Here is a 13,518-nt window from a genome sequence, read left to right as displayed (position 1 = left end):
ATTTAATGGGTCAAACTGATGGCCTTTAATGTAAACAAAATAGCAGATGTATTAGTTATATGATGTAAAATAATTAAAACACTATCTGTAGTGATAGTATACATTTGCAGATTGCTGACCACACAACTGAGAACCAGACAGGTTAGGCACACCTGGAAAACTTGTGAGACCATTGAAGATGTTTTGCTCAGTGACAACTGTAATGAAACACATGATAGTAGATGCATTGATGGAACCCAAATGAGTTAGGCAGTGTACTTATTTTACTGGTCTTACTGCAACACCAGATTTTTCTTACTTTTCAGTGTCCAATCAGTGTTTTATTGTCTTCCTAATAAAGTGTTTTATCTGATCACTGTTTCTCTTTTGGCCTCATTATGTGCCACACAAATGATGAGTATCGACCACCAACTTCAAATAATATAATTCCAGGTTGTCTCCTGTTTTTCTCATTTCATTCTTCCTTGTCCTGTGGCTACTGATACTGGTAAACTCCACTTCTGTTGCTTGGTTTGTGCTTTTACCTCTGTCTTGAATATTGGAAAAAGCATATTACAGTTTTTTTTTTTTTTTACTTCCTCTTCTTTCACATCCTATGATGAGTGTTGAAGTTTGATTCTTTCTGCAGTCTGTTGGTTATTGTATGTCACACAAGGATGTTCTTTGATACAATATTTCAAAGCTTTTGTAAATGTGAATTGATTCTAGCATAATTCCTCAGCAGTAAGATTTTGTTATCTCTCTCTTCTAACTGATTTTTCAGGTCTGCTTTATTTGACATTCCACACTAATACATCACACTGGTGTATCAGATACTAAAACCTGGGAACCAAATTACATTCAAGGTCAATACACTTGTAACAACAAACAGTGATGTGCTATAGGCAGAAACAAAAGAAACAGTACATCAGAAACTGGATGGCTTGCAATATTGGTTTCATTGCAATGTACTGACAATTGGGGCTGGCGTACAAGATGGTTCATTGCTCTTTTTGTTGCTATAATCTCTCACTCCATTTTCCTGGGACAGCTTCATACTTCTGATCAGCCTTGCTGAATGGCCCAGCTCAGTGCTCATTGTTGTAGTGGTCAAGAGCTGATGTTTGCTTAAGCCACATTTTTGAGTTTGTGTGAGAGTTCATTCGAGTGCACATTTCTACATTTTTATGTTAGTTGATGAGACTGTTAGACGTTGGTGGCTGACGATGTTTTGCTGTACTTTTTGCTCATTTTGAATATATTGGATTATACATTTGACCACACAGTGTTGTTATCAGTTATATAAAAGGATATTTTTCTTCAAATGGCAACTACATGTTAGCATGTTTCATTCCTGTGTGCTGTATGTATGTTGTTGTTTGTCCATGTAATCTGTTGGTATTTTCACTTGTACTTATTTAGTGTTTACACTATGTGTACATGGTTTGCTTTATGCTGCTTGACAATGGTGCTGAGGTCAAAGCTGGTCCGTAGCAAATAAATTTGAATAGAATCAGCAACTGTGAATAGAAAATGACAATTTTTAAGCAGTGAGAGATGATGATGATGATGATGATGATGATGATGATGATATTGTTGGTAGTTGCCCCGAAAATAATAAATTCAATCCAGCATTACAATTGGCAGTATTGTGACATTTCCAAATTGTATAATTGTTATGTTGCAGGTATGTTTACATCAGAGGTCCAGTTTGGTCATGCAGGATCATGTGCTAATTCAGATATGGAAACAGCTGTTGCAAAGAATAAGGCACTGAGTGAAGCTGGTGCTCATGTCCCACCATCATTTGATTCTTTTGGAGATGTAATTGCTGAAGTATATGAGTCATTAGTTGAAAGTGGTGTGATAGTTCCTGCTCCAGAGGTTCCACCACCTACGGTGCCAATGGACTACTCATGGGCAAGGGTAAGTGTTGCATTAGTAGTTTCTTCGTAATAATTGCACAGGTGGGCATTATAAGCATTGTAATTGTTTCTTAAAAGGTGAATACAGTTTCAAAGTTAAATACCAATCAACATGTTATATTGTCCCATTCTTTGGATGAGTAAATACACTCATAGTTTAAAGGAGCTGTTCAGTAAACGAGAGGCACATAATCAAGAAGTTGAATGTTATAAATGAGATTTTTAACACACATTCTTCTTCAATGCAAGAGGGTGGGGGAGGAAGCATGCAAGATTCTTTGGTAGCACTATGACTTGGACTGAGCGGTCGAATTTGATGTAGTAGATGAGGTCAATGTGAATGTGAAGGAGCCACAGATAGAGAGGGAAAAACCAAGGAGAGGAACAGAGCACAGGAATGTGGCTGCAGAGAACATTCATTCCTGAGCAGGACATGTTGGGCACTGGTGCAGCAAATTAGAGGTTGATGCAGATGTTGTGGACTATCTGAGTTATCAAAATGTAAATTGCCATCCATGATCTTTGACACTCCTGTGCTATAAATAGATCAATAATCCAACAACTTGATTGTATCTTTATATAGTTATAGCCACCTCTGAATGAATTTAGGAAAATGCAAGGCAATTCTTCTTAACAAGGATATGTGTCATTGCCTCTTTCATTCCACTGAAACCTGAAACATGCCTAACCTGTGTGATAAACTCACTACCAACTATTTTTTTAAATTAGTTAATGAAATAACTGTGGGATTTTAGTTCTGTATCTTCACTTAAAAGAGTGCAGTTTGCTTGTCACTCTTTACGCCTTCAAACTGTGTGTGTGTGTGTGTGTGTGTGTGTGTGTGTGTGTGTGTGTGTGTGTGTGTGTTTTGCAAAATTGCATTATTTGGTGAAAAATTATACCGAAGTCTGTATGATACTTTGAAAGTATGTTTCCTATTGTATGTGTTACAGCATTCAGGAAACTTATATTCAATGTTCCATGAAACATGAAAATAACTTGAGTAATGAACTGGGCTGTGTATGGGAAACAAGCATAATATGAAGTGTACCTAATAACCTGTGTGAGAAGGTACATTAAACATTGGTTTGCTTTTGTACAACACAGCTGTCTTCTTTGTGGAGGAGAGGTGAAAATAACCTTGAGACACCACACCCTTCATAAAACATTAAGGAAATAATAACTGAATATTTTAAAGGCTTGTCATAAAATATGCAAAGAGAAAGTGGTTGAAAATAACTGTATGATGGATTGTGCCATTTAAGACATAATTGCGACTGGCACTAGCATAAAATACACAAAGGCTGCAAAAACAAGAGCAGTTAAAAGTTAATATTAATTTTCAGATACTGGAAAATAAATGTTCAGTGTAGGTAACACAGGATTCTCTCTTTCTCTTCTTTTGCTTCTCTGCCAATGAGTGGAACTCAAACAGTCCCATGGTGTGTATTGATTTATTTCCTCCTCCTCCTGCTGCCTTTCTCCTTGTTAATGTGAAAGGTGTCAACACTTACATTCATCAGGTAATAGTAGACTGGAGGCTGTGTGCATCTTCTAACTATCTTCATTGATAGCAAATGTTGAAATATTGGTTTTCATTTTGAGAATATTAGGCCTCTGAATATAAATTAAAACCTTGCCCTCCAACACTTGAAAGAGCATTCCAGACACCACCTTCATAAATTGTCCAAACCTTCAATTGACATCCTTCTCACATTTCATAGCACCACTACCTGCCACCTGTTATCCTACCCACAGTGAACCCCTTGTCAAACCCTCATAACACTCAGACCATGCCTAGCGGACCTTTTCAGTTTACCACATCCACAAAACTCCCTTCCGGCACTTCACAAAATTTAGAACCCTAACAAACTCAAACTGTTGCTAACATGTCCACCAAAAACCTCAATTCCATAGAATTTTCAATCCTGCCAAAGCCTACAAGCTCTGCTATAGTGATAACATCCTAGAAGTCCAGTACAACCTCCAATCCATACTGAAGTCCTTAGGCCCAATGCAGATCCTCTTCCCTGAGTCCATCTCCCTCTTCATTCTTGTGACACCCTGTACACTCACCTTCTACATGTTCTCCAAATTCCGCATACCCTACAATCCTGGAAGCCATGTTGTAGCTGGTTAATGTTCTCCTACTAAAAGAATTTCCACTCTTGTTGATCAACACCTCCAACCACTGACCCAAAATGTAGCCTGACACATCAAAGATACTTACCACTTCCTTCACTGACTTGTCACCATTCCCACCCCTTTACCTCCTGGATTCCTACTTGTCACTGTTGATTCCATCTCCCTATACACCAACATCCTTCTTGTCAATGACCTTGCCACTATCAGACACTATGTCTCCAAATGTCCTTAGACTCCAAACCCACTACTTTATTCCTCATACACCTTATCACCTATATTCTGACTCACAGCTACTTTGCCTGTGAGGGGAAGATGTATAAACAAATCCACAGCACACCCACGGACACCCACATGTCACCCTCCTATGCCAAACTTTTTATGGGCCGTCTAGAGGAAATGTTTGTATCTTCCCAAAAACCCAAACCCCTTGTCTAGTTCAGGTTCATTGATAATAGGTTCATGGTCTGGACTCGGGGCCAAGACACCTTGTACTCAATCTTCCACAACCGCAACAGCTTCTCTCCCATCCATTTCACCTGGTCCTCCTCAACCTCTCTGATGGCTCCATCTACATCTCTGTCCACATTAAACCCACTAACCACCAACTTCATGATAACTGTAATCCCTTCTATGCCAAAAAATCTCCCCCATACAGTCTGGTCATCCACGGATGGTGTATCTGCAGTGACGAGAACTCCCTTGCGCAGTAGGCTCAAGGTCTCACGAGGGCCTTCACAGACAGGCACTGCTCCCAAAACCCAGTCTGCAAACAGATTTCCCATGCCGTATCCTGACACCACCCCGAAGAATTAACTACAAAAGGAAGGCTTAGACTTTCTATCATCATGCCTTGAAATTAAGGACATCGTACTAAGGATTCTTTTCAACCATCTTGAAGTGGCATTCTGTCACCCACCCAACCTTCACAACTTCCTGGTCCATCCGTATGCCACTCCCACTCCCAACTCCTTGCCACAGGGATCATATATGTGTGGAAGATCCAGGTACAAGACCCATCCATCACCTCTGCTACAGTCCTGTCACAGGCTTAACCTACCCCATCAGAGGCAGGGCTACCTGTGAAAGCAGCCATGTCATATACCAACTGTGCTGCAATCACTGCATAGTTTTTTATGTCAATATGACAGCTAACCAGCTGTTCACCAGATGAATGGCCCCCACCAAACTGTGACCAAAAATAAAGTTAACCACCCAGTGGCACAACATGCACGATTTCAGTGGCTACTTCACAATCTGGGCCATCAGGACCCTCCCCTCCACCACCTTCTCTGAATTATGCAGATAGGAGTTCTGCTTGCAACACATCCTTTGCCTCTGTAACCCTTCTGGCCTTAATCTCTGTTAACCCATTGTCCCCGCATCCTCCACCCAACAGTTTCCCTTCTTCCATCCTGTCACCCCCTCCCAGTCCACATCTCCCTCTACCGAAATGCAATCCTGACATTGTCTGTCTTGCTGGCACACTGTAGGGGCATGTGCATTTGCATCTCTCTCTCTCTCTCTCTCTCTCTCTCCCCCCCCCCCCCCTCTCTCCCACCCTCCCGCCCCCCCCTGTGTGTGTGTGTGTGTGTGTGTGTGTGTGTGTAACCATTTCTCTTTCCTCTTCCCCCTTGCTAGTATGTTTCCAGGCGGATGATGATGATGATGATAATTAGTGTTATAGTTATGCCTTTTTACCCAGACATTAGTCATAAATTATTACAGAAGAGAATAAATTCTTAATGGTATATAATGCCATACCTGTAATAAGGTTTGTTTCTCTCTTTCTCATTTTATAGGAATTAGGACTTATAAGAAAACCAGCCTCTTTCATGACAAGCATATGTGATGAGAGGGGCCAGGAGCTGATCTACGCAGGAATGCCAATCAGCAGTGTAAGTTATCTTCCAAAACACACTATTCCTTTAACTATTGTGTTGCAGTTTATGTTGTCTCTCTATGATTTTCTTTTTATATCACAGCAAACCTTGAGTGTAGAGAACTATAGGGAAAATGCTTGTCACTATCTCTGCTTGGTGACTTTATTAATGAAGTGCTGAGCCCTGTACTTGGTTTTGTGAATCCAGGAAATCACCAGTTCAGAATGACTTTTTATGTAACAGTAAAATGAAGTTCTGCATTCCCAGTCCTTACTAAATTTGAGTATTTTGTTGGAAAAGATTTAAAATGAATTTTGTCGAGGGACATTTGGCTGTGCATCATTTTACCCACTGGGTGAATGGAGATCATTTGGTTACCTGCACAGGTTGTTGGGGTCATTGTGACTGAAAAGATATGCTCGTTACTGAGTGATTCTGTTACACTGTTTTGTTAGGAAAAATGATGTCACTGTAGGAAGTGTGTTCCCCATCATGGCTGTCAGTAAAGGATCCCTATGTGTTGTCTTTACTTTGTTTTAGACTTCTCATTTTGAAAATACTCTCCAAGCCTTACTGTTACACATTGACAATATTACAACAGATATATGGGTGCCTAAGGTTGGACTTGGGAAATAGTTTAATGTTCTAGTAAGTAAAAACAAATTTGCACCAACTTTAACTACTCACATCTGCTTGCTTTTGAATTTTCCAGAATTGTGTTCTATGTTCATATTCTTATTTTAAAAGTCATATGAGACTATTAGGTCTCTTATTTGAGTACCTGTGTTAGGAGATATGATAAACCCCAGTTTCACTAACCTGTCAGTTGATCCATGGCTAATTATAGCTATGTATCAATAGTTATTAGATTTTCATTTAAAGATTTTTGTCACTATTTTGAAGGGTTGATTGGTTGGACAGAAGTGACTGATTAAAGTATGTTATCAAATATTAACTTCTCATTTCACAGTTAACCTTCCAGTTTGTCAGTTACATCACCACCAGTCTTCAGTACCATTAGTTATATTGTTACACTGTTGACTTTTCAACAATCATGCATGAATAAGGAGCCTATCAGAGAAGGAAATCTGAAGTCAAAAGGTGCTCTTTACTGTCAACTGAAGTATAATGGCCAGTTGTAGTTCTGCAGGTTGGAAGCTTGTATGGAGCACATTGTGACACATTGCGATCTTGTGTCATTGGGAGAATAATTACAAAAAGTTATTTGTGAAGTGACTTAATCGGCTTCAATGAACCTCATCCAGCCATCAAAAGGAAAGATCTTGCATTTACTTGGCTAAGGGATGACCATTGGAGAACTACATATGGCTCAACTTTGTTTGGACAACCAGAGTGCAGCAATTGGGTTGCACTGTACATGTGCATCTCACTTTTTTTTCATCATACTCTGATATGACTGCAGACTTGTTTCTAGTTACAGATTTGCCATCCAGTTTATGTGATGGTGGGACTAAGGTGAATGTATTTGCAGTTTAGTGTGGTATCTAAATTGATAGGGAAAAGGTGTTCTAGTAGGTCTATCATATAAACTGTGTTGTATTAATTTAATACATCTATTTGTGTTATCCTGTCAGAGTTTGCAGAGTTTGTTCTCTCTCTCAAAAGAGCTCATTACTGGTGACAGGCTGTTAATCCCTAATCTTCTGTCATTTTCAGACCTAACATTTGTTTTTTATGGTAACTTCACTACTTGGAGTATATAGGAGCTGTATGAAATAATCTAATCACTGTTGGTATATTTCCAGGTTCTGAAGCAAAATTTGGGAATTGGAGGAGTGATATCTCTGTTGTGGTTCCAACGATGTTTACCAGCATATGTGTGCAAGTACTTTGAAATGTGTCTGATGATAACAGCTGATCATGGACCAGCAGTTTCTGGTGCTCACAACACCATTGTCTGTGCTCGTGCTGGTAAAGATTTGGTATCGTCTGTTGTTTCTGGACTCTTGACCATTGTACGTATAGTATTTTTTTCTTTTATTCTCATACATTTTATTGATTACATTATCTAGAATATTAGTATTATTGGTTACATTGAGGTTGCTATTTACTCATTCACTTAGACAGTTGCAAATACTTTTCTCATTAGATATAATATGCTATGTGTGGAAATTTCAAGGGTGTTGAGAGATTGTTAATATGTAGTCAGTGATAAACTATATTTTGTATCATTAACTGTCTCTAATATATGAATTACATCTACATCTACATACATACTGCACAAGCCACTGTACAGTGAATGGTGGAGGGTACAGTGTACTGCTACTAGTCATTTCCATCCCTATTCCACTTGCAAATAAGGCAGGGGAAAAACAACTACCTAAAAGCTTCCATATTTGCTTCCGTCCAGGGATTCCCATTTGAGTTCACAAAGCATCTTCATAATCCTTGCATAATGATTGAATGTACCAGTAACAAATCTAGTAGCATGCCTCTGAATTTTTTCAACCCGGTATGGATCCTAGTACTCAAGAATGGGTCGCACTAGTGTTCTGTATGCTGTCTCCTTTATGGATTAGCTACACTTTGCCCAAATTCTCCCAATAAAATGAATTCAAGCATTTGCCTTCCCTACTACCAACCTGGCATACTCACTCCATTTCATATCGCTTTACAACATTATCCCTAGTTATTTAATCAGTGTGACAGTACCAAGCAGCACCCTACTAATGCTGTATTTGAACATTATGAATTTATTTTTCTGCCTCATCCTCATTAACTTGTATTTTTCTACATTTAGAGCAAGCTGCCATTCATCACACCAACTAGAAATTCTGTCAGAGTCATCTTGTATACTCCTACAGTCACACAGTGATGACACCTCCACATAGAAGTAGAGGACAAGATACAGGGTTCTGTTACTTAAAAAGTCTTCAAGCTGCTCACATGTCTTGGAACCTTGGACCTTCAGCAGTCTGCAATGGGGAATCATGTCAACACTTTCCATAAATCTGGGAGTATGGAACCTGCTTGTTGCCCTAAATCCATGGTTTGTAGGATATCATGTGAAATAAGGGCAAGCTGAGTTTCACATGAGCAATAATTTTTAAATCTGTGTGGGTCTGTGGACAGAAGCTTTTCTGCCTTGTGGAAATTCACTGTATGCAAACTGAGATTGTGTACTATCTGTACTCTGCTCCAGCTTCCCAGAAGAATGTGGAAAATAAAGCAGGATGAATGTGCAACTGTCCTGTACATTGACCCCTGGTCTGATGAGTCCCTGGCATGTTGATACATTTTCTCAGACCTGTCATTGTGGCTATCCTTGGGAGCAAATATTGCAAGATGGAGGGGAAAGTGGGTCAATCCCATTCCTGACATGTAAACAAATGAGTGACTTAGCATCCACACACAAGAAAAAATCAAAACATGCGCAGTGCAGCAACAGTGAAAATTTTGATGCTTCACAAAATTGAAAGAATGTAGCCATCATCACTGAATTTTTATTCTGTGAACTGTGTGAGCTTGAGAAAATTCTTAACAGGCTCCAATTATTGGTTTCTTGATGTTCCTTCCACAAATTTATTAAAAAAAACAGTCTGCAGCAGAAGGAATCTTATTGACTTCCCAAGACATTTGTGTTTAGAGTCTTGTGTAATGACAAGTATTTGTTTTCCTCCATTTACCTCCATTACTCTACAGTTATATATCAAGGTCTGTCATGAGTAAAATATTTTCACAACAGTCAGTTTTGGGTGGGGGTTGTTTCTGCTGGCAATCAAAAACGAATGTCTTATAAATGTTAAGTTGTGGAAGATTTCTCTTTCAGTAGACATCAAGTTTTGCAAAAATTTGCTCTATTTCATGCATATTTAATTTGGTTCATGTTGGTTTTGTTAAATTTTAACATTTGCAATCGATTCCTTTGATTCTAAAATATGTTAGTTCATATATCTCAAAATCAAAAATTTTCTAGATGTTTAATTTTGCAGTTATGGCCCTCAGTTCCATTATGGAAACCAGGCTGGGATCGTTCTGACTCCCAACAGCTTTTGGAGCGAAGCCTGTACCAGCTTTTTTGGTAAGACTCTAGACCACGTGGTCAAGTGCCACCTGATCTGGCTCCTCAAATCCTGAGGTCACCTGTGCTGCTCCCAGTGCAGTTTCAGGCACTGCTGTTCTGCTAATAACAACTTAATTCTTCTGAGACAGCACTACAGGATTCCTTCTTCCACCAAAACCATTTGATTGGTGTGTTTTTTGACCTTGAAAAAGCATACACCACCACTTGGAGGTACATCATTATTCACCAATTTCATCAATGGGGACCATGTGGCCACTTCTTATTCAATCCTTCTTCAAGGACCAGTGCTTTTGCTATTATGTTGGTGATGCCTTGTCCGACTGCTATGTTCCTGAGAATGGGTTCCCTCAAAGCAGTGTATTCTCTGTCACCTTGTTTGCAGTTAGTTTCAATGACACCTTGTCCACAGGCAGGAGCCCTGTTAAATGTTCTTTGTTTATGGATGACTTCACAATCTTCTACTCTTCCTCCTATCGTACAACAAAAATGGATCAACTACAGATGACCATCAGGAAGCTTGGGCCAATGAAACTGGTTTTAGGTCCTCACCAAGGAGACTAGGTGTGTCAGTTTTAACTGAACTCAACAAAGTTTTAACCAACTAGAGCCCACAGTGGAGACAATATTTTTCATTTTAAGAACACTGCGCCCTTTTTGGCCTTCTATTTGACTTGAAATTAACCTGACATCCGCACCTCAGAGACCTTAAACAAAGGGCTTCAAATCATTGAATATTCGGAAATGCCTAGCAGAAAGGTGAGGGGAGTTGACAGGTCTCACCTCCTACAGTTTTATAGGGCATTTGTTAGATCTCAGTTAGATTATGGCAGTGTGGTTTATGGATTGGCCCATATTTCCTCCCTCAAGATGTTAGATGCTGTCCACTATGAGGATATTCAGATATCAACTGGAGCAGGCCAGTTCAGAGCCTGTGCAGAGTCAGGTGAACCACAACTCTGGATTCAGCAGTGCCTCCTTCTGGCTCAACAGCCTCTGGAAATGTCAGCATTGCCTCAGTCATTGGCATTTAGTGCAGCAATACACCCCAACTTTGAGCAGCTATTTAGCAATTGCACACCCCCACACAACCAAATCATCCAGGGTACATGCTACTGACTGGCTGACAATTATTAGTATTTCAGACCTCCGAATGCATATCCAGGGATGGAACAAATTGCCGCCTTGGTGTCTTCGGAGTCCCAAAGTGACTCCAGAATATGTTTTTGCAACTCTGTTTTCTTTTTAAGTATTACCACAGTGTTTTCATTGTTTACACATTTGGATCCCAGCTAGGAAATGCTCTCAGTTGTTCAGCTGTTTTTCCTACATGATTTTCCATGTACGCCTTCTGGAACAATTTACAAATTATGATGCAGATTTATATGGTGTTAGGATGCGACTGGAGTGGATTCAAAGATATTATAGTGCAAGGTTTGTCATCTGTTATGATTCTCTCAGTGCGCTACAAGCAGTCCATCAAATGTACATGGTAAACCAGCTGAGTCAGCCCATCCATGACTCTGTACAGTGGCTCCAACACCATGACAAGGAGGTGAACTTTTCCTGGGCTCATGGACTCATTGGGACGCAGGGAAATGATATAGCTGACAAAGCAGCTAAAGAAGATTGTCGGAATGGTGTTGTCCATTGATGTGCCATCCCGTTGCGTGCTGTCATCGCATTATCTGACAGACAAAACATGCGTCAGTGAGAAACTGAATGGTTGGAGATGACAGAAAACAAACTACGGTCACTCAAATCAACCACACAGATGTGGCAGACTTCATACCAACCTCACCAGTGGCAGGAAGTGCTGCTCACCAGATTGCACATAGATCATTGCCCTTCAACTCACATTTTTTCCTCCTCCAGTAGGAGGATCCATCACTCTGTAAAGTTTGTGGTATGCAACTCTCAGTTCAGCATGTTTTGGCTATGTGTGTCTTATATTCTTACATCATGGCAGCCCTCGATTTGGCTGGAGATCTGCCCACCATCCTCACTGACACTGACACCAGTGTTACACCGATTCTGAAATAATAATGATAATAATTGTATGAAAACATGTCTCTTTACTGTATGAGTACTATAGTTCATCAAATTTAGGCGAAAAATTGTTGCTTTGAAGGGTTAACACTGCGTACAATTTTACTGTTTCTTGATTTTGTAAGAAACACACTGCCCAACAATGCCTTGACCATGCGTGTATCAACAGTTACATTTATTCCCATTTCATACTACAGTTTGCCATTGCCGGACTGCTTTTCTGAATTAGCCTTTCACATTATGACTGTCCATGGTAGCTTTATATAACTGTTCTAATGATTTATGTTCTGCCATCAGAAGGCACTGACTGAGAATGACAATACTATTTTGTACGCTAATGTAATATGTAATTATACATACCTTCTGTGAATAAACCGTATCATTACTCACTGTTACTCCCCCATTTGACAAAATACATACAGATTCATAATCCATCACCTTGGCAAACTGTTTAAGTAATTTTAGTGCGACACAACTACACATGACCACTCCGCATGAAACCCAAATGAAAACTCTGCCCTCCCATTCTGGTGTGTGACCAGTAGCACTCGAGCATTGTTGAATGTAAGATAGGAAGACAATGCCCTTGCAAGACAAAGGCACGCTCAGCTTTGAAAGATCCTGAGAACCAGCAGTGCATACCGGGTACGGTTTACCACATCGTACCACTTTCAGCAGCAGAACCCCTTAAAAGTTCAGCTGCTGAGGTATTAGGACAAGAAATTACAGGTGTTCACGTACCTGTAGAAGAATATTTCTTTCAAACAATAATTGCTAATGTCCAATAATCTTATTGAGAATATTTCCATTGTAGTTGTGTTGGTTGCTACCTACATTAAGTTGTTGACTTACTTTCGCACAGTATTGCACAATATAAAACTAGGTTTTCAGAAATCATTTTGAACAAGTTCATTAATTACCAATTTATTCATTTTTGCCTGTGTCTTGTTCTCCTCAACTATTGTGCTGCCATTTCAGTTTTAAATTTTTAAATTCATGGTTGTCTTAATTGGATTAGATGTACTTATTATAATTTACTGGCGTCAACTCTTCTGAGTAACCACCAGAACCTGTATCTTGTTACAAAAGTAATGCATCTAACTGTCACCTGTTGATGTCAAGTGACCAAGATGGGCATTAAGTGACTATTTGAGTTGCTGCATTCGTAATATGATACTGTTTCTGATTATGACTCATAAGAGTCAAAACTGACAAACTGTTGTAAATCCATGCATTGTTCTCAAGACAATCATGAATAAAAAAGGAATTTCCAAAGTAGACCATGGACTCAAATCTGACAATGTGAAATCTCATTGAATTCAAGTTGAGGCGTGAAAAGTATGTGGTAGATGATTTGTTATACATTGTTTACCACATAATGTGTTCACTCTAAAATTTCATACACAGATCAAGACACAGTAACAAGAATTGGTAATGTGCAAATGAGGATGAAAATACACATAACAAGAGAGCTATTAAATCAGTTAATTTATTAATG

The 13,518-nt window shown here is 39.4% G+C and overlaps 1 protein-coding gene across 4 annotated transcripts in view; it reads left to right on the top strand.

Annotated features, from left to right (window-relative positions):
• Positions 1-13,518, top strand: part of LOC124555694 (ATP-citrate synthase) — a 171,887-nt gene that overhangs the window by 142,643 nt on the left and 15,726 nt on the right. For all 4 annotated transcript variants that reach the window (XM_047129698.1, XM_047129700.1, XM_047129697.1 and 1 more), the window contains exons 15-17: positions 1,667-1,905; positions 5,849-5,944; positions 7,696-7,905. In XM_047129698.1, coding sequence (XP_046985654.1) covers positions 1,667-1,905; positions 5,849-5,944; positions 7,696-7,905 — 545 coding nt within the window. The remainder of the gene's footprint in view (positions 1-1,666; positions 1,906-5,848; positions 5,945-7,695; positions 7,906-13,518) is intronic.

Source organism: Schistocerca americana, chromosome X (genome assembly GCF_021461395.2).
Source record: "Schistocerca americana isolate TAMUIC-IGC-003095 chromosome X, iqSchAmer2.1, whole genome shotgun sequence".
In the NCBI taxonomy this organism is placed as follows: domain Eukaryota; kingdom Metazoa; phylum Arthropoda; class Insecta; order Orthoptera; family Acrididae; genus Schistocerca; species Schistocerca americana.
This window is presented reverse-complemented; position numbering and strand designations above follow the sequence as displayed.